General features: G+C 44.8%; 2 protein-coding genes across 4 annotated transcripts in view; one reads left to right on the top strand and one right to left on the bottom strand.

The window, feature by feature from the left end:
* The window catches only part of taf5l (TAF5-like RNA polymerase II, p300/CBP-associated factor (PCAF)-associated factor), a 34,358-nt gene extending 30,172 nt beyond the window's left edge, over positions 1-4,186 (bottom strand). The window contains exons 1-2 of the mRNA XM_067989392.1: positions 3,961-4,186; positions 1,694-1,838 (exon numbers count right to left, since the gene is read on the bottom strand). Of these exons, the coding sequence (XP_067845493.1) occupies positions 1,694-1,835 (142 nt within the window). The 5' untranslated portion in view covers positions 1,836-1,838; positions 3,961-4,186. The remainder of the gene's footprint in view (positions 1-1,693; positions 1,839-3,960) is intronic.
* urb2 (URB2 ribosome biogenesis homolog) lies at positions 3,823-27,350 on the top strand. Of its 3 annotated transcripts, none has more exons than XM_067989388.1 (10): positions 3,823-4,160; positions 6,733-6,861; positions 9,015-9,191; positions 12,001-15,349; positions 18,937-19,097; positions 19,194-19,304; positions 20,857-21,099; positions 22,343-22,439; positions 25,068-25,207; positions 26,217-27,350. In XM_067989388.1, exons 2-10 carry the CDS (start codon positions 6,736-6,738, stop codon positions 26,412-26,414), a joined length of 4,602 nt encoding a protein of 1,533 aa, XP_067845489.1. In that variant the 5' UTR covers positions 3,823-4,160; positions 6,733-6,735; the 3' UTR covers positions 26,415-27,350. The 3 variants fall into 3 exon arrangements, with proteins under 3 accessions (XP_067845489.1, XP_067845490.1, XP_067845492.1); XM_067989389.1 differs by lacking the exon at positions 3,823-4,160 and adding an exon at positions 4,220-4,259; XM_067989391.1 differs by lacking the exon at positions 3,823-4,160 and adding an exon at positions 4,247-4,289.
* The last annotated feature ends 548 nt before the right edge of the window (positions 27,351-27,898 follow it).

Below are 27,898 nucleotides of genomic sequence, written 5' to 3'. Positions count from 1 at the left end.
CAACGATCTCCTGGCCGGCATCCCATCTTCCACCCACCATAAAGTTATGCTCATCCAAAACCTGGCTGCCCAACTCGCACCAAGTCCTGTTCACCCATTACCCCTGTGCCAGCTGACCTACACGTGTTCCCAGACTGGGAGCCACTCACTTGTAAAATTTTCATTCTTGTTTTCAAACCTCGCCATGGTCTCGCCCCTCCCTATCTCTGTAACCTCCTCCAGGTTGACAACCTTCTGAGATCTCTGCACTCCTCCAATTCTGTCCTCTTGCGCATCCCCGATTTTAATCACTCCACCATTGGCAGCCATGTCTTCAGTTGCCTAGGCCCTAAGCTCTGGAATTCCCTCCCTAAACCTTTCTGTGTCTCTACTTCTCTCTCCTCCTTTAAGACGCTCCTTAAAACTTATCTCTTTGACTAAGCTTTTGGTCACATGCCCTAATATCTCCTTACGTGGCTCGGTGTCAAATTTTATTTGAAAATCGCTCCTGTGAAGCACTTTGGGACGTTTCACCTTATTAAAAGGCGCTATATAAATGCAAGTTGTTTCAAATGTTTCCCACCGCTGTTCTATTTCTGTTTGTCAGTAAAATTTTCCAGTTTATTTTCCCTACTTCCATTCTCATCCCCACAAAATTAGCTTTTTTCCAATTTATTACTTTGGTCTTTGTCTTACTTATGTCCTTCTCAATCTTTATCTTAAACCTTATTATGTTGTGATCGCTATTGCCTGGATGGTCCCTACACTTACTTCTCTGATCTGTTCTGGTTCATTTTCCATTACTAGATCCAGCACTGCTTCCTCTCTTGTTGGGCTTTTTACAAACTGGGTAAGAAATGAGTCCTGCACATATTGTAAAAACTCCAATCCTGTACCCCTTTGCCTACCTCTTCTTGCCAGTTTATTTGGGGGCAGTTAAAATCTCCCATGATTATTAGTCTATGACCTTTACTGATTTCACATATTTGCTTACATATTTCTTCCTCTAACTCCTTTCCGCTATTAGGTGGTCTGTAGTATACCACTATTACCGTGATCGATCCCTTAGCTTTTATTTGAATCCGTATGGATTCTGTTTCTATCCTTCTGTTAGTTACATCCCTTTTTTCTACTGCCAATATGTTATCGCTAATTAGTACAGCTACTCCACCCCCCCCTTTCTTCCTTCCCTATCCTCTCTGATTATGTTATAACCTGCAATATTTAGTTGCCAGCCCTGTTCTTTATGTAGCCATGTTTCAGTTATTCCTACTACAGTAGGTTCCTCACTACGGATTATTGCCTCCAGTTCCCCAATATTATTTTTGGACGCCGTGTACATTGCTGTACAGGCAGTTTAATTTCTCTTATACTTCTGTTTTATAACTGTATTTGTTCCCTGACCATTTAAGTTATCTTTACTCCTTACCCTGGTCTGACCTTTGCACTCATCTCCTGTTTCTTTTATCTTTAGGTTTTTGTTATTGCTACCTTATCCCTCCCCCCAGCTTGCTAGTTTAAAGCCTTATCCATCACTCTTTTTTTACCTTTCCGCTAGGACTCTGGTCCCATTCCAATTCAGGTGGAGCCTGTTCCAGCCGTAAGGCTCATTGCTGTCCTATTACTGGTGCCAGTGTCCCATGAAATGAAACCCCTCCTTCCCACTTAATAGGCTCAATAATTCACGTCATTGCTCGATTTGTCTTCGATATACCTGTTAAGTTGGTTGCCATTTCTTCTGCAGTCTGAGAGAACTTGGGTCCTTGCTTCAGGGCTCCATCTGAGTCGGCATATTGTCTTCTTCGGAGGTAGTGAGCCACTGCAGCCTGAATCTGTTCTGTGCGTACTCGCTTCATGGTCTAAATGTTAAAACAAAACAAAATCAAAACCAATATGAAGCACAGTATCTTTTATATGACAGTTATATACTATAGGCTACTGTGATATCAATACCTCAGCACATATTCCATAACACCGTTTGATTTACATGCTATAAACTGCAACATTGATTGTGTTGCTATCGAATGGGTAGTATTCCTATATTAAAAAAAACACCAATAAAGCACAATTTTAGTGCTAATAACAACTGCTTGACATGGTCAGTGGTACACCAGGTTTCTAAAGTGGAACGTACTCCATTCTCAAGCACCATACCTCACTTTGATACACACAAATTCATTTCCCCTCCAAAAAGGGAAACAAAACATCTTTAAGAGCCACATTTAAAACCAATATCCAAAATATTTCCAGCAGTACATGACATATCCTAGTGTATTGTGCGATCGTGTCCGCTTAGGAGACGCCATAGCACACAGTTGTAGCTCTTAAAACAGCTCTGGAAAAAGTCAGTTTACATTAATCTATTCCTGATTGAAATGACTAGTCTTATCATTAATCAGGTGAGGTGGGAATACAGTGCTACAACTAAACAAATTAACACAGCAATATCTTGGTTTAAACAGAATGCTTAAAGAGATGCAAAGAGACACGTAATTAGAGGGAAAGTGAGAGCGTATGCAAGAGCAAGGGAGGAAGAAAACAGAAGACTATTCATAAATTATAATGAGGTAATTCAACCAAGTGACTGACATTACAAATCATAGCAACAACATTTAAGCAGTTTGCTATCTTGTAACTCGCTGCGAGACTATTAATATATTACATTTTTTTTTAAGTGGATTTTTTTTCACCTCTTACTACCATACAATAGCTTCACTGAGCACAATACTGGTAGCACAGCATAACTGAAAACACATAGTTCTAATATCCAAGTTACAACATGTCAGAGTCCACAGTGGCTACAGAACCCACATTCTGATGTTGAGTTAAAATTACTGGTAAAAAACATGAAAAATACACACTTACATAAGATCCTTAGCAGAGTGTGGATTTACACTACAAGTTTAGTGTCAGTGCAAAGCAATTTTGACTTTGCACCAATGCTAAACTTGTGCAGTATAAACTGGATTTTAAGGCCTGAACTTGGCCCCGCAATTCCTACCTCAACCTGTCACTACTCCTCGACCTTCCTACTCTCCTACTGCCATCCCAGGCTTGATTCCCTCTTGCATAAGCCCACAGCTTCCTTCTGTATCCCTCTTGGCATTCTCCGAAAGGCCCATCGAGGTACCCGTCGCTGCCTCCTTACGAGCAGCAACCCTGACCCTCACCCCATCCTCCTGTCTCGCAAACCTTCACACCCAGCACACCCACTGGGGCTAACCACGCCAACCTCCTTCCTGACCCACTCACCCCACCCACCACTGCCCCCTTGGACTCTGCCAGCGGAACAGCAATCATCGCCCCCTCCGCATTTCCCTCCAAAATCTCAATTCACTCGCAGACAAAACCTTTACCACACACCACCAAATTATGGGTGAATGCATCGACATCCTAGCTTTGATTCAAACTTGGCTCACAGGTGATGACACCTTGCCTCCCTGCCTAAACAAACTTTCCACAACCTGCTCCACCCAGACTGCTGCAGTAGCAGTGTGGCCCTGATCACCAAATCACACCTTGGGCTGTCCCTCTACTCCTCTGGTACCTTCTCCTCCTTTGAGCATCTCACCTTGTTCCACCCTTCTTGCCTCTCCACTAAAATCCTCGTTCTCTGCTGCCCACCCAAGTACCATGCCAGGTTTCTCAATCAGATATCTTCATTGCTTTCCTCCTTCAGCCTCTATACCGAGCGACTTCTGAACCTGGGGGGAGGGGAGGGAAGGAGTGACCGGGGGGAGGGGAGGGAAGGAGTGACCGGGGGGAGGGGAGGGAAGGAGTGACCGGGGGGAGGGGAGGGAAGGAGTGACCGGGGGGAGGGGTTGATCTTGGGGGGAGGGGAGGGGATGTACGGGGCTTTATTTTAAGCAGCGGCCGGGCCCCCAGGCGCGCTGCCTCCTGTTCGGTGTCCCTGCCCCGCAGGCCCGAAGCCTCGGCCTCCGTGAATTGCTTGCCCCAGCCGTCGCCGGGACCGTAACTTACTGCATGACGGCCGCTCGCTACCACAGCAGAGAAGTGGGCCGGCACAGGCCGGAGCGCGGCGCCGGGCCCCAGGCTCTCCTCGGGCTGAGGCTCCGCTTCAGGCTCGGGCCCAGGCCGGGGCCGCGCCTCCCGCTCCTCTTCTCACGGCTTTGGCGCCTCCGCTCGAGCCGCTCGGCTTCATGTTGATTCGCTACTGAAGGGTGAGAGTTCAGGGGTTAGAGTTCACGGGTGAGAGGTCATGTAATGCTGGGACTGACGGGACTGCACGTGTAGCGCAGCCTGAGCCTGGAGAGCAGGGGGTAGGAGAGACCATCTAACTATATATAGGGGTAGGAGACACTGTACCTCACTATACATTGGGGTAGGAGACACTATCTAATTATATATAGGGGTAGGAGACACTATCTAATTATATATAGGGGTAGGAGACACTATCTAATTATATATAGGGGTAGGAGACACTATCTAATTATATATAGGGGTAGGAGACACTAATTATATATAGGGGTAGGAGACACTGTACCTCACTATACATAGGGGTAGGAGACACTATCTAATTATATATAGGGGTAGGAGACACTATCTAACTATACATAGGGGTAGGAGACACTATCTAATTATATATAGGGGTAGGAGACACTATCTAATTATATATAGGGGTAGGAGACACTATCTAATTATATATAGGGGTAGGAGACACTGTACCTCACTATACATAGGGGTAGGAGACACTATCTAATTATATATAATTGTAAACTTTCACAAGCTTTCTGAGATTTTCTCCTTCCTCAGGCAAATGTTTGCCTGAGGAAGGAGAAAATCTCCGAAAGCTTGTGAATTTAAAATAAAATTGCTGGACTATAACTTGGTGTTGTAAAATTGTTTACAATTGTCAACCCCAGTCCATCACCGGCATCTCCACATCATAATTATATATAGGGGTAGGAGACACTATCTAATTATATATAGGGGTAGGAGACACTATCTAATTATATATAGGGGTAGGAGACACTATCTAATTATATATAGGGGTAGGAGACACTATCTAATTATATATAGGGGTAGGAGACACTATCTAATTATATATAGGGGTAGGAGACACTATCTAATTATATATAGGGGTAGGAGACACTATCTAATTATATATAGGGGTAGGAGACACTGTATCTAATTAAATATGGGGGTAGGAGACACTGTATCTAATTATATATGGGGGTAGGAGAGACTGTATCTAATTATACATAGGGGTAGGAGCCACTATATCTAACTATACATAGGAGTAGGAGACACTATCTAATTATATGTAGGGGTAGGAGACACTGTATCTCACTATATACAGGGGCAGGAGAGACTATCTAACTGTACATAGGGGTAGGATCCACTGTATCTAATTATATACAGGGGTAGGAGACACTGTATCTAATTATATACAGGGGTAGGAGACACTGTATCTAATTATATACAGGGGTAGGAGACACTATATCTAACTATACATAGGGGTAGGAGACACTGTATCTAATTATACACAGGGGTAGGAGACACTGTATCTAATTATATATAGGGGTAGGAGACACTGTATCTAATTATATATAGGGGGAGGAGACACTATCTAATTATACATAGGGGTAGGAGACACTGTACCTAACTATACATAGGGGTAGGAGACACTGTATCTAACTATATATGGGGGTAGGAGACACTGTACCTAACTATATATAGGGGTAGGAGACACTATCTAATTATACATAGGGGTAGGAGACACTGTATCTAACTATACATAGGGGTAGGAGGCACTGTACCTAACTATATATAGGGGTAGGAGACACTATCTAATTATATATAGGGGGAGGAGACACTATCTAACTATACATAGGGGTAGGAGACACTGTACCTAACTATACATAGGGGTAGGAGACACTGTATCTAACTATACATAGGGGTAGGAGGCACTGTACCTAACTATATATAGGGGTAGGAGACACTATCTAATTATACATAGGGGTAGGAGACACTGTATCTAACTATACATAGGGGTAGGAGGCACTGTACCTAACTATATATAGGGGTAGGAGACACTGTATCTAACTATATATAGGGGTAGGAGACACTGTATCTAATTATACATAGGGGTAGGAGACACTGTACCTAACTATACATAGGGGTAGGAGACACTGTATCTAATTATACATAGGGGTAGGAGGCACTGACTATATAGGGGTAATGGACACTATATAGGGGTAGGAAATGCTGTATCTAACTATATATAGGGATATGGGACACTATCTAACCATATATTGGGGTATGGGACACTATCTAACTATATAGAGGGGTAGGAGCCACTGTATCTAACTATATACACACGCGCACACACACACACACACACACACACACATATATATGGAACACTGTATCTAATGATAAATATTAGCCAGGACACTGAGGAGAACTCCCCTGCTCTTGAAATAGTGCTGTGGGATCTTTTATGTCCACCTGAGAAGGGAGACGGGGCCTTGGTTTAATCATCTGAAAGACGGCATCTCCGACAGTGCAGCACTCCCTCAGTACTGGCACTGGGAGTGTCAGCCTGGATTACATGCTCAAGTCTTGGAGTGGGGCTTGAACTCATCACGTTCTGACTCAAAGGCAAGAGTGCTACTGATGCGTGTGATATAATTCACATTAAAACATAGAGAGTCACCAGCAAATATCTGAACTCGTTTTGCCTGTGTTATTTCTAATACGAAACAGCAGATGTTGTTCTCTTGATTTCAGATCATGGCTGCAATTTACTCTGGGATTCACCTAAAACTTAAAAGTGCAAAGACCCCATGGGGAGACAGACTGAAACTAGCTCGATTTGCCTGGATTTCACACCAGTGCTTTCTGCCCAACAAGGAACAGGTGCGTATTTGGATTCCGTTTTGGTTTGGTTTTAAAATTCTCATCCTTATTTTCAAATCCCTCCGTGGCCTCGCCCCTCCCTATCTCTGTAACCGCCTCCAGCTCTACAACCCTCCGAGATCTCTGCGCTCCTCCAATTCTGGCCTCTTGTGCATCCCCAATTTCTATCGCTCCACTATTGGTCTTGTCTTCAGCTGCCTAGGCCCTAAGCTCTGGAATTCCCTCCCTAAACCTCTCCACCTCTCCCTCCTCCTTTTAAGATGCTCCTTAAAACCTACCTCTTTGACCAAGCTTTTTGTCACCTGGGCTAATATTTCCTTATGTGGCTCGGTGTCAATTTTCATCTGGTTACACACTTGTGAAGCGCCTTGGGACATTTTATTACGTTAAAGGCGCTATATAAATGCAAGTTATTGTTGTTGTGGTTCTGCAGATGTAAAGTTCAGTTAAAACTAGGCTGGGTCGGAGTTAACACATTGTAGGAAATGTTGTCAGTTTTGCAGAGGACTAGCTGCCAATTCCAGCCTACTCTCCCCTCCATTAAGCAAGGAGGTCATAATTCCCTCATCATCCAAGTCCCATTTGAGGAGTTGGGGCTATTTCCCACTTGAACTGGGGAGGGTAAGTGGAGACCTGATGGAGGTCTTGTAGATTATGAAGGATTAATAGTGCTAGATTGTTTCCTCAGTTAGCTAGACGGTAATGGGAGGGCGCAAATATAAGATAATCAAAAAGAATTAAATGGGAGATTTATGCAGAGGTGGATTAGAATGTGGAATTCTCTGCCATAATCTGTTGTTGAAGCAGAGACCATCAGCTCTAAAAACAGAATTAGATAGTTTCTTGAAAAAAAATGAATATTCGCCAAGGGGAAGGGAGAACTGGTGGGCAGGTTGCGTTGTATGGTATCTGGCACTGGCTGGAATAACACTGCCATGTCCCAAGGAATCAGACAGTCTGCTTACCTCTGCTCAGTGTGTGGGAATAGTGCATGGTTGGAGGGAGAGGAGAATCTCAAGAAGGAGCTCATAGTAATGCATATGGAAAACCCGAATCATAGAATCTTACAGCACAGAAGGAGGCCATTTGGTCCATCGTGCCAATGCCGGCTCTTTGAAAGTGCCATCCAATTAGTCCCATTCCCCCACTCTTTTCCCATAGCCCTGCAATTTTCTCCTCTTCAGGTATATACCCAATTCCCTTTTGAAAGTTACTATTGTATCTGCTTCCACCACCCTTTCAGGCAGTGCATTCCAGATCATAATAACTTGCTGCATAAATAAAATTCTCCTCATCTTCCCCCTTGTTCTTTTGCCAATCACCTTAAATCTGTGTTCCAGCAATGACAATTAACACCTTTTAAAAGGAGATAGGTCAATATCTGTCTGCAATTGGAGGTGGAGATCTCAAAGATAAGTGTGATGAAACCCTCCACGGGGAGGGGGAACGACAATAGTTCCTTTTCCACTGGGATGAGGGGAATGGTATATGTGAGGGGCCAAGGCTAAATGTGAAGATGTTGTAATTCTGGGGTTTCACTGGGATTATTTGTGGGGATTAGAGTATTTCTGCAGATTGAGCAATTAAACAGCTGCTGTCAATGCTGGGGCAAATTGTGAATTCTTTGAGGTGGGGTTGGGGGGGGGGTCTAATGGGACGAATTGACTTTTTTTTGCTTATTCTCCAATGAGCAAAATATTTTAACATTAGTGTGTACTTTTTAAAATAAAGTCATGTAGCCATAACTGAGTGAAAGTGGTGCTTGGTCAAAGGGTTATGGTTCAAAGGGCATGTGTTCGGATCCCAGCCTTGACTTCTCGTCAGACTGAGCTACGCTTTGTATCAGTGGGCTGTTAGATGGAGCACTTCACTGTGGCAGACCTGCTGTGCATCAGCAATGATGGGGGTTGGGAAGAAGGCCAAAGGCCAGATCTCATCCTCCAGAGTTAAAGAGGTAACAAAAGGAGATAAAAGTGCCACAAAATATCAATCAGTAATATATTAAAAGTCTTGTATATACAATACACTTCCTTCCCGTCGCCCTTTAGCCGTATCATTTGAGCATATCCTCTGACTCATCTAAATAGCAACCATTTGTATGCAGTGGTAGGAATGTCTTATTGTGATCCACCTCTTTTCTCTCTATTACAAAGGTTTTACTTGATTGGGTGAGTCACGCATTGACTGGATATTACAGCAAAAAGCTACAGTTTGGAGATGAGATTGTGGAGGGACTGTGGACTTACCTGGATGATATCCTCCATAGCAAAAAGCTGCAGAAGATGATCGAGAAGGGGAAGATCATCACCATTAGGTTCACGGTTGCACAGGTGAAACTGGTTTACATCACAGTGACAGGAACCAACTGTTGTTATTAGTAACCATTTCAATTTTTTTTTGGTACCATTTCAATTTAACTCAGTTATTTCTGTTCTGATATGAGTGGACTAATTGGTGACTATAGAACTAGAAAGACTTGGAAGAAAGAAAGAACTTGCATTTGTACAGCACATTTATACAACATGACCTCAGAATATCCCAAAGCTTTTACAGCCAATGAAGTACTTTCGAAGTGCAGTCACTGTTGTAATGTAGGGAAACGCAGCAGCCAGTGCGCACACAGCAAGGTCCCACAAACAGCAATGTGATAATGACCAGATAATTTGTTTTAACAATGTTGGTTGAGGGATAAATGTTGGCCAGGACACTGGGGCGAACTCCCCCGCTCTTCTTCAAAATAATGCCAAACCTGAGAGGGCAGACGGGGCCTTGGTTTAACGTCATCCGAAAGATGGCACCTCCGACAGTGCAGCATTCCCTCAGTACTGCACATTCCCTCTCTTCTTAAATGTGCTGCTTCTTGGTTGGATGATGGGGGTAGGGTTAATTGTTCCCTTTCCATTAGAATCTACCACACTTTGGGCTGTTTCCTGGAGTTACAGCGGTGCTGGGTTGGGGAAGGGTTACCTAATTAGCCTTTGAAAAATTACCTCTTAACACAAAATCTATTCGTTCACCAGCAACCTTCGCTTCAAATTCTTATAGATGAAACAGCTTCGAGGATACATTTACAGTCAAACTAGCCGACTATGAGTAATACTGGCAGTGGGAATGTGACTCAAGAATCTGGGCATCAAATGTGTTTTTTTTTAAATGTATTTTTTTGTGCTAATTAAGGTGAGGGATATTAATGCTGGGGAATGGAATTCTTCCCATTTCAGGCACCCAGTGCCAGCAGCAAACACTCTCAGGTCAGGCACAGCACACCTGATGGAGAGTAAAGCTCCCTCCACTCCACCTGGTGGGAGAGTCCAGAACAAGGGGGTATAACCTTAAAATGAGAGCTAGGCCATTCAGGGGTGATGTCAGAAAGCATTTCTTCACACAAAAGGTAGTGGAAATGTGGAACACTCTCCCCCAACAAACTCTTGAGGCTGGGGGTCAATTGAAAATGTCAAAGCTGAGATTGATGGATTTTTTTTAGGCAAGGGTATTAAAGGTTATGGAACTAAGGTGGGTAAATGGAGTTAAGATACAGATCAACCATGATCTAATTGAATGGCAGAACAGGCTCAAGGGGCAGAATGGCCTACTCCTGTTTCAGCTTACTGTGTCAGTGTGATATTTTTCCCATCTCCCACACCAACCATCCTGAGGGGTCTCTGGGTGAGGTTAGGGGTCAGTTTTATGCTGTAGGCCCATGCCTACTAGGAACTAGATTGAGACTCATTTCATATAGCACCCCTAGGGCCAGCAGACAGAGGAGACTTTCATCCCATCAGTCTGGGCTGGATTTGAATCCTTGTCCAAAGAAAGACTTGACAATTATATAGCACCTTTCACGTCCTCAGCATCATAGGAAATGAAGTACTTTTTGAAATGTAGTCACTGTTGTGATGTAGTAAATGGGAAAGCCAATTTGCGCACAGCAATGCCCCACAAACAGCAATAAAATAAATGAACAGGTCATTTGTCTTATGGTATTGATTGAGGCATAAATATTGACTAGGTGAACTCCCCAGCTGTTCTTCAAGTAGTGCCATGGGATCTTTTAAGTCCACCTGAGAGGGCAGATGGGGCCTCTGTTTAGTGTCTCACTTGAAAGATGCACCTCCAACATTGCAGCACGCCCTCAGTACTGCACTGGGGTGTCAGCCTAGATTATGTGCTCAAGTCTGTGGAGTGGGACTTGATCTCACAACCTTCTGTCTCAACAGCAAGAGTGCTAACACTGAGCCAAGCTGACAAAGGTCAGTGCCGAACCCACTACGGCACTCAGTTTAAGAAAGCATTTCTCATTAATAATTTTGATTAAATACTTTAAAGCGAGATATGTGGAACAGGCTCGAGGGGCTGAATGGCCTCCTCCTGTTCCTAAAGAGAGACCTGTGGTACTAGTGGTACGATCTGGCAGAAATAACAGGGAGGGCTTCTGACGAATAGGTGTGTCCATCAGCACCCCACAGACCCAGATTGTACCTGGACAGGTACAGGGGTCTGCAGGAATACTGTAGGTTGAAAAAACAAGTAATCTTAGCAAAATGTTAGACTTAATGTAGTGTAAGTTTAATGGATACAAACACCACAGATTCAGAAAGTACTTTATAACTTTCAGGAAAGACTGAACAGGCTGGAGCTTTTTCTCTAGAAAAGAGAAGAGGGATGACCTGATAGCAAGGCCTTTAAAATTACAAAGGGTTTCGATAGAGAAGATGTTTCCACTTGTGGGGGAGTCCAAAACTAGGGGTCATAACTACAAGATAGTCACTAATAAATCCAATCGGGAATTCAGGAGAAACTTCTTTATCCAGAGAGTGGTTAGAATCTGGAACTTGCTACCACTGGGATTAGCTGAGGCAAATAGCATAGATGCATTTAAGGGAAAGCTAGATAAGTACACGAGGGAGAAAGGAACAGGATATATTGATAGGGTGAGATGAAGTAGGGTGGGAGCAGGCTTGTGTGGAGCATAAAAACACCGGCATAGACCTGTTAGGCCGAATGGCCTGCTCCTGTGCTGTAAATTCTATGTAATTTAAAAGATGTTTATAAACTTTAATTAATTTGAAAGGCTCCCTTCAGTATTTCAAACTTGTGTGAGAAAAATTGTCAATGCCTCTTTTTAAATTTTTATTTCAGATTATAAATGACAGGATTTCAGAATGTTCCGGCAAAGTGCCAGTAAATGACGACGCGTCAAGCCTGCCCACGGTGTTGAGCTGCTGTCGAGGTATTCTCGCATCTCCTGCCTTTTCCATCATCTACACCAGCAAGTGTGAGCTGCTGGTGGATCTGCTGTGTAAACTCTGCTTGCTGGTCTGCCACAGGTTGAAATCATCAGAAGCCTTGTGCTCCACGCAGCTCTTTGATGTCCTCCTGTTGGTGTTTAATCAGTACCTCATCGTTCAAAGGCAACAGCACAACCAGTCCCGGGTATTTCTGCAGGTCTGCGGTCCTCTCTTTCAGCCCTTCCTCCTCCTGAGGCACCTGCTGACCTCGAGGTGTTGGATGAGTGAAGATGAGGTGATGGTGCGACAGCACCTCAGCAAAGAGATATGCAATAAAATCCAGACGGCACTTCATAACGGACTGTTCCACGCCGACTTCTTGAACTCTTACAGAGACGAGCTCCTGCAAAGGGATAGCTCGCAGGAAAGGAAGAAAAGCTTTTCCAAGGTCTTGGCAGCACCTGTTGAAATGATGCTTGTAAAGTTGGACGACGCTGACTTCTTCGGCCCAGATCTGCACATTGCTGTTGTGGCTGGTTCAGTCCCGCTGCTTTACAGACTCTGTCTCGAGTCCTACTGCAGGGACGGAAATCACCTGCTCTGTTTCCATATCTTCGCCAGATTCTTTGACTCCTTACGATTCCCAAAGATAAAGAGCGACGAGCGTGGAGAATCTGCGGACTGGACTCCTGGGCTACTCGCACTGGATCAGTTATTGAATTCGATCTTCAGCAGCAACATCTACAATATCGCAGTGGATAAAATCCGGTGCGAGGGAGTGCAATTCACCCTCTACAGCAAAGTGGCAGAAATGTTGCTAACCTACCCCCGCCCAGCCACACCAGCCTGGTTTAGGTGCCTGAAGACCTTGGTCCTATTAAACCATTTGATCGTGGAGCCGAATCTAGACGACCTGGTGTCGTTAGCGTGGATCGATGCCGATGTTAACGATTCACGGGTGAAAAGAGCCCAAGACACGCTGCTGAGCACATTGCTTCAGACCTACACCAAACTGCGGCAACTGGCAAGGCTGTTCAAGGAGGTTTTGGACGTTGTCTCTCGTCCAGCTGCTGATGAGTTGAGGCAGCCCATCTTATCCATTGGCCTCACCAAGAAGCTCTCTGAATGTTTACTGGAAGTACCAGCCAGTCAAGTCTTGGATGTCTGGGAGCTAATCTTGAAGAGCCAGGAATTTTTGATTCCGGATCTAGCAAGGAACTCTGACTTGGCATTGAAAGTTCTCACAATGAGTACTCTACTGAATTCTATTCTTTTTAATATGAAGAGTCTCGATGCCAAAACACCAGTGCCAATAATTCTACGCACCCAGCTTCTGATGGACAAGATGGTTCAAGCGGTGGTGATGCCACTCTTCCACATAGTTAAGGATCCGGACTGTGAAAACTCTTCCTTGTGGGCCACAAGAGCCATGAGCGCAGGGCTGCTTCTCAGCTACACCTGGGTGGAAGTCGATCATGTGTTCAAGTTAAACTGCAGCAAGTACGTTTCGCCAGGAAGCCAGGCTGGCAAAGCAGAGGTCGAGGAGTGGAACTTTCATTGCCTTCTTCCACAGGTGGGATCGGGTGACTGGATGCTGATAGCTGATGTCTCGGGACAGAACAGTGAGCTAAGGTGGCACTTCCTCCAGCTGCTTTCGGTCCAGAAGATGAAGAGGATCATGATGCAGACCGGGACTCAGACAGAAATGGAGGACGCATCGCTGAGGTTATCTGCTGAGTTCATCATTCGATCCGGGAAAACCGCCGTTAAAGACGCACGTGCCCGAGGATGGGATGGAGAGCTCAGCACGCTGACCGAAGAAACGTATGCAGTTGCACACTGGCATCTGGTCACATCAAACCTTGTCCTCCTTGTTCCGTATCTCCCTGAGGAAGACATCACTTACATAGCTGATGTGGTGGTGACGAATTTATTACTGAAAGAGACTCCGGAGTTGGGCCAGGACTCAGGAAACTCACTTTCTATTCCAACGCTGTGTGAGAATTTGCTTAATAGTGCTCTTCTTCCTGAAATGCAGCCCCTGCACCGTGCGTTTTTGCTTGGTTTAACAGAGAAGATGAGGAGTCTGGTATCTGCCTCGGGAATGGGTGTGTCCACGCAGTTACTAGAACAACTGGCAGGCAGTGGCATTGCCAGGCAGGGGGATGGCAATAGGAGAAGCAGCACTTCAAGGTCACTGTTCTCTCACCCTACACAGTCTCGAGGGATTTCACCTCTTGTTGCCCAAAACATACTGTCATCAGTAAAAAGCTCCTCCCTTCTCATCCTACCTGAGCAGCAGTTGGATGTTCTCCTGCGATCTTTGGACATCCTTTCTGCTCTGAGGCTGGACAGCCTGTCATCTACCGATCATCTCCATTGTTTTCTTTTGTTGCTGTCCCTGGTCACTACCCTTAAACCCAGCTCTGAAAAGAGCAACGCTTCAAAGTGTCTGCAAGTTTTAAGCAAGTGCTACTTCCTCCTCACCGTCCTGCAGACGGGCACCAACGGCAATGTGGTCTTTAAGTTGGCACATGCCGGAGACATCCTGGAGAAAGTCACAGCTCCTTTGTTTCCTGTGAGCAGAGAGTTTGCCGGCTGCATAGAGTGTTCAGTCTGGCCAGAGTTTCTCCTCACTTTCCAAAGGTTTTTGACTAGTTTCATCCAGACGATTGTTGAAAGGAAGCAAAGCATGTGCCTGAACTTGGAGCAATTTGTTGCTTTCCTCTCGAATGCCTGGATGTCTTCAAAGGTGAAAGGAGAATGGCAACTGGTGGCTGAGCAGCTTCTAACAGTTGGCCTGTCAACATTGAGCCGGGTTATTGTAACCACTTTGCAGCAGTCTGAAAAGAACAGACACACGAGCAAAACTCTGCCCTGCCTTCTGACCCAACTCATTGGCCTTTTGGGCCCAGTTCTCCAGTCACATTTCAGCAAAAGTAGAAGATTAGATCAAACACTCACCGTGTCCTGTGTCACTGTCCTTCTGGAGGCAGAACTGTGCCCGAGGGGGGAACAAGATGATGTGGTCAGTGAAGGAGGGAGCCACAACAAGGTGGGGCTGCAGCACGGTGACTTGTACCAGAGCACCTGTTCACAGGTTCTTCACCAACTCGCCTCTTCCACTGATGACCCGGAGCCACTCCGAAAGCAACTTGACTTTTTAAAAGTGTTCTGTTCAGCTTCAGAGTTGTGCTCTGATCGTGATATCAAGACTGGCATCCCCTCCATACTCCGAGCTGTAAAGGCTCTGCTAGCAGGTAAAAGACTCGGCTATTTCATTATTCAAAGCATGCAAGTATTGTTGTTAATCAGATATCATTAGTTCTCCCAGTAGAGAATTAACTTATCCTTTCCTTCATCTGTTTGAATTGTTTCTGCAAGCTGTCTCCTTTAAGTTTCAAAATAAAACTGATAATGTCGTCAGGTCTTCAGTCCTTAACAATCTGTTTCATTTTTTAAGCAGTATTTAAAGAAAGACTTGCAATTCTATAGCGCCTTTCATGGCATCAGGATGTCCCAAAGTGTTTCGTAGGTAGTTGAGATACTGGAAGGGCTAAAAATTGATGATGAGGAGGTACGAGAAGGGCTGGCTGTACTTAAAATAGATCAGTCACCCGGTCCAGATGGGATGCATCCTAGGTTGCTGAGGGAAGTAAGGGTGGAAATTGCAGAGGTGCTAACCATTATCTTCCAATCCTTCTTAGATATGGGGGTGGTGCCAGAGGACTGGAGAATTGCAAATGTTACACCCTTGTTCAAAAAAAGGTGTAAGGATAAACCCAGCAACTACAGGCCAGTCAGTTTAACCTCGGTGGTGGGGAAGCTTTTAGTAACAATAATCCGGGACAAAATTAATAGTCACTTGGACAAGTATGGATTAATAAAGGAAAGCCAGCACAGATTTGTTAAAGACAAATCATGTTTAACTAACTTGATTGAGTTTTTTGATGAGGTAACAGAGAGGGTTGATGTTGTGTATATGGACTTTCAAAAGGCGTTTGATAAAGTGCCACATAATAAGCTTGCCAGCAAAATTGAAACCCATGGAATAAAAGGGGCAGTGGCAGCATGAATACTAAATTGGCTAAGGGACAGGAAACAGAGAGCAGTGGTGAACGGTTGTTTTTCGGACTGAGGAAGGTGCACAGCGGTGTCCCCCAGGGGTCAGTACTAGGACCACTGCTTTTTTTGATATCTATATTAATGACTTGGACTTGGGTGTACAGGGCACAATTTCGAAATTTGCAGATGACACAAAAGTTGGAAGTGTAATAAACAATGAGGAGGATTTCAAGAGGACATAGACAGGCTGGTTGAATGGGCGAACACATGGCAGATGAAATTTAACACAGAGAAGTGCAAAGTGATACATTTTGGCAGGAAGAATGAGGAGAGGCAATATAAACTAAATGGTACAATTCTAAAGGGGGTGCAGGAACATAGAGACCTGGGGGTATATGTGCACAAATCTTTGAAGGTGGCAGGACAGGTTGAGAAAGAGGTTAAAAAAGCATATGGGATCCTGGGCTTTATAAATAGAGACATAGAGTACAAAAGCAAGGCAGTTATGTTGAACCTTTATAAAACACTGGCTCGGCCACAGCTGGAGTATTGTGTCCAATTTTGGGCTCTGCACTTTAGGAAGGATGTGAAGGCCTTAGAGAGGGTGCAGAAAAGATTTACTAGAATGGTTCCAGGGATGAGGGACTTCAGTTACATGGATAGACTGGAGAAGCTGAGGTTGTTCTCCTTAGAGCAGAGAAGGTTAAGAGGAGATTTGATAGAAGTGTTCAAAATCATGAAGGGTTTAGATAAAGTAAATAAAGAGAAACTCATCCCATTGGCGGAAGGGTCGAGAACCAGAGGACACAGATTTAAGGTGATTGGCAAAATAACCAAAGGGGACACGAGGAAAAACATTTTTACGCAGTGAATAGTTATGATCTGGAATGTGCTGCCAGAAAGGGTGGTGGAAACGGATTCAATCGTGGCTTTCAAAAAAGAATTGGATAAATACTTGAAGGGAAAAAATGTGCAGGGCTACGGGAAAAGAGCAGGGGATTGGGACTAACAGGATTGCTCTTACAAAGAGCCGGTATGGGCTGAATGGCCTCCTTCTGTGCTGTAACCATTCTATGATTCTATAAAAAATGAAGTACTTTTGAAGTGTAGTCTCTGTTGTAATGTAGGGAACTGCGACTGCCAATTTGCCCACAAACAGCAATGTGATAATGACCAAATAATGTGTTCCATTGATGTTGGTTGAGGGAGAAATATTGGCCAGGACATCACGAGAACTCCCCTGCTCTTCTTTGAATAGTGCCATGGGATCTTTCACGCCTACTCGAGAGGCAGACGAGGCCATGGTTTAATGTCTCATTCGAAAGACGGCACCTCCGACAGTGCAGCACTCCTTCAGTAGTGTACTGAAGTGTCAGCCAGGATTATGTGCTCATGTCTTTGGAGTGGGACTTGAACCTACGACCTTCTGACTCAGAGGCAAAAATGCTACCTCTGAGCCAAGACTGACATATAAAGGTGCAATTAACGGTGTGAATGTAGCCTGAATCCAGGTCAGGGTTTGAGCTGACACCCAAGCAAAGAGGTGTGAGTCTCCCCGGCACGGAGTCAGTTCAGGGCTTCAGGTACGACACAAGTTCAGCCTCTCACTGCCACTAAACACGTAGTGTGAAACACCTTAAAGACTTTCTGCAGAATCTGGTTGTATTGGTTGCACCAATTATGCATTGCTCTCACAATTTGTCATGTCGTCAGCTGGCAAAAGGTCGCTCCCATTTGAATGGGTGTGACTTACACATTGGATTTTATGGCACCTCAGAATGCACGAGAGAACGGTTATGCACTTTAAAATGAAGCAGTGACAAGTACAGGTGTAGTATCGATCTACAAAATATTAGTAATTTTGAGTCTGTGTACACATCCTTTCAACTTTTTCTGTATAAATTCCTGTGCCCACATTTATAATGGAAACTGCCTATGTAAACATATCACGCTAATATTACACTCTTCCCTTTGGAGACAATGCAATGTCTCCGCCAGCAAGAGGGTGTAATTACAGCATGACTCATTTACATAGGCATTTTCCATAATGAATTAGTCAACCTCCTGTGGAGTTGCACGGGGGTGAGTTTGAAGACATCAAACCAGGACACATACCTTCCTCCCCCTTTTCTCACACACTTTTCTCTCTCCGTCTCTCTCACTCATCCTATGCTTTTTTAAAAATCAGACACGTAAAATTTCTTGGGTTCTTTTGTGTTTACTCCACTCCCACTCCCATTCCACACACCCTTTCCCAGTCATTGATGCGGGTCGGTGAACAGCTCCCAGTGCTCTGCCAACACCACTGTAAAATGGCTCAGGTTAACTTGCCCTCCCCAACACAACAACTTTCATTTATATAGCACCTTTAATGTAGTAAAACATCCCAAGGTGCTTCACAGAAGCATTAGCAGACAAAATTTGACACCTAGTCACATCAGGAGATATTAGGAATGGTGAAAAGGTAGATTTTAAGGAGTGTCTTAAAGGAGGAGAGAGAGGCAGAGGGGTTTAGGGAGGGAATTCCAGAGCCTAGACAGCTGAAGGCACTGCTGTCAGTGGAGGGAGAAAACACCAGGCGCAAATTAGAGTCTGTACTTACCGATGATGAAGTGCGGTGGAGCAGGCTGTACTGTACCGCAGAGTTTGAATTTCCTATCTTGTTGCGTGTTGTTACAATAAGAAAGGCATAAAGTTAGCGCGATGTTGCTATGTGTTGTTCTTAAACTGCTCTTCGTTTGACAATCCAAATGTAATCACACTGCTCTCTGTGCTGTTCCAGCTCCCTGGATGACAGCGCAGTTCGTTCAGTTGCTGGAAGCTCAGCTGATCGGGCTGCTCACCTGCTTGGCAGAAACGTGCACAGATCAGCAGTTTTACCTCATCATGAAGTCGATCACACAGGGCCTTGAGGTCACCAACCTTTGGAAAGGACAGCACCTGGTGGGTAGAGTTCTGGGCTGGTGACCAAACGCTGTGCTCCCCATTGGTCCGGTTTGTTTTCTCACTAACATTGCATTGTGTTTTTTTTTGATTCAGGATGTTGTGTCATCTCTGACCCTGACCACACTTCTTTTGAAATGCCCTCTAAGTGGAGATATCGAAAAGGCTGTTTGGTTTGCAGCTCCGCAGATTATCACGGCGCTTCTGGTAAGTAACGCCGCGAGTTGGCTTTTTACCCAGTTTTAGGAACAAATCGGGGGGTGACCAAGGTTCTCTCTTGGGGATCACGTGGGTATCGAGTCTCTAGGATCAAATGTAGAGTTTAAAGAAAGAACTTGGATTTATATAAACTTATCACATCCTCGGGATGTCCCAAAGTGCCTCACAGCCAATAAAGTACGTTTTGAGGTGTAGTCACCATTTTGTAACCAAATGAAGCAGCCAATTTGCCCACAGACAAGATCCCACAAACAGTAAATGAGATAAATGACCAGATAATCTGTTTTAGTGATGTTGGCATAAATATTGGCCTAGGACCCTGCTCTTCTTCGAAATGGTGCCATTGGATCTTTTACATCCACCTGAGAGAGCAGACGGGACCTCGGTTTAACATCTCATCCAAAAGACGGCACCTCCGACAGTGCAGCACTCCCTCAGTACTGCACTGGAGTGTCAGCCTGGATTACGGGCTCGAGTCTCTGGAATGGGGTTTGTCCTTGTTCTCATCAATTTGCATAAATCGGAGGCTGAATCAGGGACAGTTGGTGTGGATTTGTAACCTGAGGATAAGAGAAAATATAAATGGGGGAGGGTCTGGTGGATGTACTTGCATTTTTTTTAGGGCCTTTTACATGCTAGAGACATTCCAAAGCTCTTCACAACCATTGAATTAGTTTTGAAGTGTAGTCACTATTTTGTAGGCAAACAACAGCCAATTTGCACACAGCACGATCCCATAAAAAGCAAATGGGCTAAGTGACCAGATAATCTGTTTGCTGATCTTGGGTTGGATAATGAGCAGAAGCCCATGATTCCCAAAGGTTATCGACAGAATGTTCACCCAATCCCACATCTGCATTATTGACCCCCAGCCTGCTACCCACCAAAGATGACGACTACTAACCCAACAACACAGGAGCCACCGTATCCTGAGGATTGACCACCGCAGTCTACACCACTATAACTTTCAACCCCACTCCTAACCAGCTGTATATCCAGCTCCTTTTTGAAGGAGTTAATCAACACAGCATCAACTGTTCATACTGTGACTCAGTTCCACAAATGGACTACTCAATGCCCAGGAATCATACCCCATTTTCTTGAAAACAACAAGGAAAGCATTATCTTTATAATTGTTTGTACTATCTTTTTTTGCTCTTGGAATGTTGGTGACCTGAGGGAATTAGGAGTCAACCACATAATGTGGGACTGGAATCACGCTAAATCCTAGATCGGGTAAGGACGGCAGGTTTCTAGTTGGGTGTTTACAACAATCCAGGAGTTTAGGGTCGTTTTCTGGTGTCAGCCACAAATTACCAGATTTATTGAATTCAGTTTCACAACTTGCACTGGTGGGATTTGAACCCATGATCTCTGGGTTACGAGTCCAATAACAACAACTAGGCCCACTATCCTTTCATAAGCAACCTTTATGTCTGTTATATTCTATAGAATGATAGAACTTATAGCGTAGCCCATTGTTGCAGTAATCAGTGCCAGAAGTTTCACCATGGTCACGTTTTAACCCTTGGCTTTTCAGGTTTTGAGCAAGGAAGCGGCTCTGGATCAGTCCTGGACCTGTAAGATCACTTTGCCCAGTTTGGAGACCTTGGCAGTTCTGATCCGGTATGGAGAGGGCGTGCTCTCAAATCCACATCATGTGACGCTTGCGTTTGATGCTTTGTTGTGCGTTCCACTTGACCATCTAAGGCTGGACGAATATGGAAGAGTTTTTCAAGCTATCCACGAGGTCCTGTTTTCTATATTACAGTCTCACCCTAAGGTAAGCTGGTGCTACTGGGTAACCCCTCCCCACTTTCCCCCCCGAGTTATCTGCTTGCTCTATGATACCTTGGAGAGTGGGGCACAATAAGGGTCCTCCCTAAAACGCTCCTCCTAGATCAGTCTGCTGAACGCTGACACTGGGGGCTGCAGGTCAGGACCACCTCCAACCTCCCAGACTCCGCCAGTGGGATCTTGGCCACTGCTGCCTTTCTCTGCAGTGTGTTTGATGAGGCAGTCAGGAGCCAGGTTTGGAGCCTTACCTGGGTCTGTCGCTGCGTTTCTATCACCCTCCCTAATGCTCCCTGACCCCGAAAACGTGACTCGTCGTTTTTGCAGCAGTGAGGGGACGATGCCTCTCTCTGATGCACTGATTGGTTAGGGTGGGTTTTCAGGGACTCGGGTTCCATAATCTCACTTGGCGAGATTACACAGCGGCAGCTCCGATTGGAGAATATATGAGGTCAGCCTACCTACTCCTGGTTATCCAGTCTGAGGCGACCTTTTGGTGCACTGGCAGTTAAAGGTACAGTGTGCTCGCGGTTAAAGGTACACTACGTTACTGCATAGATTCCTAGAGTGTGTTCAATTAGACAAGAGATTCAGGGTAACTTTAGAAATTTGAATCTTTAGTGATCATGTTTACTATTAGACTTTTTGCTGCAGGAACCCTGTTGGAATAAATCTGCTACATTTGCTGATTAAAATACTTTCATGTGGAACGAAGGACAAGTTTACTCGGGTCAAATACTAGGGACTGAATGCAGGTTACTCTGTGGCATGTAGCCGTTCCCACCATTGTGTTCATAGGGAATCAGACGGCTACCCTTTGGCCTGATTCGCATATGAGTCCGACAGAAATGTTGAAATTACAGGCAGCGAAGGCCAGGAGGTTGGGCCTGACCGAAGGCCAGATAGGATTATCCTCCCTACGTCAATTATAGAATTGTTTGCAAACTCGTTTACAGATTTGTTATAGTTAACACAAGGGGGTAATATTGTGGTGGGGATCCACTGACGGCCCTGAACTGGGATCCTACCGATTGCCCTGATCTTGGATCCACTGTCCTACTCTGGGAATGATGCGAATTGTGTAGAGAAAGTGAGTCGGTCTGTAAAATAAAGAGGGAGATATTTTGAAAACGTATGCATTTTTGGAAGCCCTGAAATTCCTGCATTATTTTTTTCATGTTGCCCTGCTTGAAATCTTGTCACTGATCGGGATCTTTTGCTTTGGTACACAGGTTTTGCTCAATGCAGCACCCTCCTTCCTCAAGTGTTTTAGTCGACTCGTGCTTTCTATTATGCATAAAGGTCGTCAAAAAAGTGTTGGTGAGAAAGGTACGTGCAGAGCAAGTTTGTCCTGAATTGTTCCACCTTTGATGACAATACTACAAACCCCGCGTTAGTTTGGCTCAGTACTGCACTGGGAGGGTCAGCCTAGATTACATGCTCAAGTCCTGGAGTGGGGCCTGAACCCACGTCCTTCTGAACAATAGCACACATTTACACACTGAGCCACAGGGCCATACTGTTTCCACACTTTTAAACATTCGTAGAATCATAGAAAATTTACGGCACAGAAGGAGGCCATTTGGCCCATCGTGTCCATGCCAGCTGAGAAACGAGCCACCCAGCCTAATCCCACTTTCCCGCATTTGGTCCGTAGCCCTGCAGGTCATGGCTCTTCAGGTGCACATCCAGGTATTTTTTAAATGAGTTGAGGGTTTCTGCCTCTACCAGCCTCTCAGGCAGTGAGTTCCAGACCCCCACCACCCTTTGGACAAAAATTTTTTTCATTTCCGTTCTAATCCTTCTACCAATCACTTTAAATCTATGCCCCTGGTTATTGACCCCTCCGCTAAGGGAAATAGGTCCTTCCTATCCACTCTATCTAGGCCCCTCATAATTTTGTACATCTCAATCAAATCACCCCTGAGCCTCCTCTGTTCCAAGGAAAACAACCCCAGCCTATCCAATCTATCATTATAGCTAAAATTCTCCAGTCCTGGCAACGTCCTTGTAAATCTCCTTTGCACCCTCTCTAGTGCAATTACATCCTTCCTGTAATGTGTTGATCAGAACTGTATGCAGTACTCAAGCTGTAGCCTAACTAGTGTTTTATACAGTTCCAGCATAACATCCCTGCTTTTATATTCTATGCCTCGGCTAATAAAGGGATGCATTCCATATATCTTTTTAACCACCTTATCTACCTGTCCAGCTACCTTCAGGGATCTGTGGACATGCACTCCAAGGTCCCTCACTTCCCCTACACCTCTCAGTATCCTCCCATTTATTGTGTATTCCTCTGCCTTGTTTGCTCTCCCCAAATGCATTACCTCACACTTCTCCGGATTGAACTCCATTTGCCACTTTTATGCCCATCTGACCAGTCCATTGATATCTTCCTGCAGTCTACAGCTTTCCTCCTCACTATCAACCACACAGCCTATCTTTGTGTCATCCACAAATTTCAACCATCATGCCCCCTCTGTTTAAGTCCAAATCGTTAATGTATACCACAAAAAGCAAAGGACCTAGTACCGAGCCCTGCGGCACCCCACTGGATACAGCCTTCCAGTCACAAAAACACCCGTCGACCATTACCCTTTGCTTCCTGCCACTGAGCCAATTTTGGATCCAATTTGCCACATTCCCTTGGATCCCAGGGGCCTTTACTTGACCAATCTGCCATGTGGAACCTTGTCAAAAGCCTTGCTAAAATCCGTGTAGACTACATCAATTGCGCTACCCTCATCGATCCTCCTTGTCACCTCCTCGAAAAATTCAATCAAGTTAGTCAGACAGTTTTAAAGTGTGATATCAACAATTACTTGCATTTATATAGCGCCTTTAATGTGGTAAAACATCCCAAGGTGCTTCACAGGAGTATAAATCAAACAAAATTTGACACCGAGCCAAACAAGGGGACATTAGAACAGTTGAACCAAAAGCTTGGTCAAAAAGGTAGGTTTTAAGGAGCGCCTTAAAGGAGCAGAGATAGAGGGGCTGAGAGGTTTAGGGAGGGAATTCTAGAGCTTAGGGCCTAGGCAGCTGAAGGCACGGCCGTCTATGGTGGAACGATTAAAATTGGGAATGCGCAAGAGGCCAGAATTGGAGGAGTGCGGAGTTCTCGGAGGGTTGTAGGGCTGGAGGAGTTTACAAATAGGGAGGGGCAAGGTCATGTTTTGTACATCTACAAATATTCCACGAGCATTTCAACTTCAGAAACTTTACAATCAGGAAGCTGTTTAAACTCTTGTAAATTTCCCCGTTACTGAATGTTTAATCACAAATCTCTAAATAATCAGAGGACCAGTGATTCAGTGGGTTTTTGACGCTAACATTTCACTCCTGGAAACCAGCTGCCTTCTCTTTGCCCGGAGACGTGCAGTGTGAAGTGAGTTTAAGGTGTCTCGAACCAGTTCTGAGTGTGATGTGGGGCCACGACACAAAATGGGTATAACTACTCACAATACTGCGGTACCAGTCGCTGTTCTGAGTTTGGGATAGAGTAGAAGGAGCTTTATCTGACTGAAGAGTGTTTGATGCAGACACACAGTGAGTGCCCAGGTTAGGAGAGCTCTGTTTCTCACCATTATCATCCTTCACCTGAGCACAAGAAGTCATGAAAAAAAATTCAAATAATCATGGATGACTCAGCAGTATGGTGTGATGGTGTTTCAGTGCAACGGTGTTTTGGTGTGATGGTGTGTCAGTGCTATGTGGTGGTGTTTTGGTGTGATGGTGTGTCAGTGCTATGTGGTGGTGTGTCTGTGCTCTGTGACAGTGTGTTGGTGAGATACAATATTGTGCCAATGCAGTGTGCCAATGTTGTAATAGTAAAAAACAAAAAAAGTAGGGCAGCCATATATGCTTCAGTAAAACTTTCCCCTTGTCTGGAGCCCTGGAGTCTATAATTATTATAATATTCGAGAATCTTTCAAAATAATTATTTTATTATAGGTATGACAACAGACAATGACGTTATCCTGCAATGTGCACGTCTGGTGGAAAGGATGTACACTCACATTGCATCAAAAACAGAGGAATTTGCAATGTTCTCTGCCTTCACAGTGGCACAGTATGTCAATGAGCTACAAAAGGTAATCATCATCGCCAACGACCAATTTTACCTCCAACTTCGAGAGGTCACTAGGACTGTAAGATTCAGCCATGGCTCAGTGGTAGCAATCTCGCCTGAGTCAGAAGGTCATGGGTTCGTGCCCCACTCCTGAGACTCGAGCACAAAATCTATATGCTGGATTTGGTGTTACAATGCGGCAGCCAATTTGTGCAGAGCAAGATCCCACAAACAGCAATGTGATGATGTCAGATTATCTGTTTTAGTAATGTTGGTCGAGGGATAATTATTGGCCAGGACACAGAGGAGAACTCCCCTGCTCCTCTTCAGAATAGTGCCATGGGATCTTTTACATCCACCTGAGAAACTGAGGCCTCTTCTGTTCTAACATCTCATCTGAAAGACGGCACCTCCGACAGTGCAGCACTCCCTCGTTACTGTGCTGGGAGTGTCAGCCTGGATTATGTGCTCAAGTCTCCGGAGTGGGACTTGAACCTACAACCTTCTGACTGAGGTGGGAGTGCCACCAACTGAGCCAAGCTGACATCACATGGCATTCTGCCGTGTTGTGCCATGGAGTGCCAGGAACCTGGTTTGTGCCTAAGATTCCTGACCTGTTGATTTCTCATATTTCCTCCCAACTGCCTGAAGCAAATCACACCATGAAAGCGAAGGCAAACCAGAAAGGGTGGAAACCTACTGCTGTCCGACCATTCTCCTGCTATAGGCGGTCGGTCGGGATCACTGCGCCCCCGAGTCCAGGATGTTGGACAGTTTCACAAGTAGATTCGATGGATCTATCGGGATACATGGTGGATCGCGGAGATTAATGCGCAGGTGGCTGGTTGCGACTTTAGGTCACATAGCCGCACACTGCGAGCATCTCCCACAGGGAGCACAAAGCACTACAGTTACCAGCAAAACGGCAGCTGTTCCATATCCAAAGGCCTCTCCATTCCCCGAATACTGCTAAAAGAGCACAACAGAACCTTTCAGTGTGGTGTTTAACAATTTGTATTCTTAATTTATAGGTCACCCTCAATGCAGATGTGAAAAGACACTTGACGGAGGGAATGTATCACCTCCTGGATCTGGTCACAGAGTGCGATCTCCGCTTTCTGAATGCTTCGTTGCAGATGGGTGTGAGGGAGGTGTTTAAGGATTTGTACAACGATTACACACACTATCACAAAAGTAAAACACAAGGCGAGGAGAAGTACACGGCCTAAACTGGAAAGTACAAACCACAGCCCCCATTTTCTTTTGGGGCTACAAATTGTCCCCTCTTCCTCTCTTTTGAAGACCTTTCACTATGGTCCGTTACCACGGAGACCCAGTACCTCACCCAAAGGGCTGTTATTCACGTGATCTGAGTGTGGGTGGGGCTATTTTATTGCAGGGGGCATCACAAGCTTAGCCCTATCTTCATCACGTGCCCATTCTTGCGCTTCCCAACAAGCAATCTGGAGAGGAAACTCTTGCCTTTTTCCTCTCCTCTCCTCCCTAAGACAGATGCACAGATGCCAATTTTAGATGCCCCAGCTGAGATCAGCAAACTAAACATGGATTAGGGACCAGACTTGGGACCTTCCCAGTCTGTTTGGCTCAGTCAAGGGACTTTTAGCATCTTTTAAAATGGAGGCTGCTGTCTCGTCATTTGATAAAATGAAAGACACTGTAAGTCACACATCCAATAAAAGGACTCCACTCCACATATGGGGTAGCATGACCCCCAGTATAATTCCTGCTGTGATCCATACATGGAGTGGTTGAAATGCAGGAGAATAAAGGATTATTTCAAGCCATTCTCCGCTAAAGTTTAAAAATTATTCCCATTTTGTTTGCTTGGCTTTTTCAAAGAAATAGTTTTCCATCAAAGCAGGTTGGAATGATGAATGTACCAGGTCTGGCTGCTAGTTTTCATTTCTGGTGAAGATGTCCAGGCTCTGTAATCGCGTACGACTCATGTATTCTCATTCTGAAAGACTACAGACAAGAGAAAGCCGGCCAGTCAGTCCAAAGGAATCGTCACGTATACAGACTAAAAGGCAGCTTGTGGACCGATTCGAGTTCATTCCTATAAATATTGTATTGGTTAGTATGTTATGCCTTTCTGCGTCTGTATAATGTCTTTCTTGTAAATAAATCAAACAATTTAGCTTGTACACAGTGGTCTAAGGAGGGTCTGTCTGTCTGGGATGACAGGATAACCACATTTTCCAGTAAGCTAATTACCGTGGTCAGACTTAATTGGGGCTACAATAACCCAAGTGGCAAAGAATGTACAGTTTTCAGCCAATGGGAGACTAACCGTTTATGGAAACTGTTTTCAAACAGTTTATACGAGTATAAGGATGTTGGGAAACAGCTTGAACGGGAATGGCCATTTGGGAATTGTGTATGGCTCTACCAAGACCCATTTCTAAAGTACGGTGTCCAGCTTTGGTCCACAAGATTTTTTTTAAAAAGGATGGCATGTGATTGAACAGAGAGCTACAGGATGAATACCAGGACTTTTAGAACTGAATGAGGGATTTTCTCTGGTGAGAAGATTTGATTGAGGTTTTGAAGAGGATGATAAGTTGTAGACGCCAGTTTTCCGCATATGGTGGACAAACTTGTGCAAATGGCCAACTCAGACAAACACTTCTTCAACGTAACGAACGATAGGTCAGTGCAAATGTTTGATCAGGAAACTTTTACAGGATTTCAC

This window comes from Heptranchias perlo, chromosome 8 (assembly GCF_035084215.1).
Source record: "Heptranchias perlo isolate sHepPer1 chromosome 8, sHepPer1.hap1, whole genome shotgun sequence".
Taxonomy (NCBI): domain Eukaryota; kingdom Metazoa; phylum Chordata; class Chondrichthyes; order Hexanchiformes; family Hexanchidae; genus Heptranchias; species Heptranchias perlo.
This window is presented reverse-complemented; position numbering and strand designations above follow the sequence as displayed.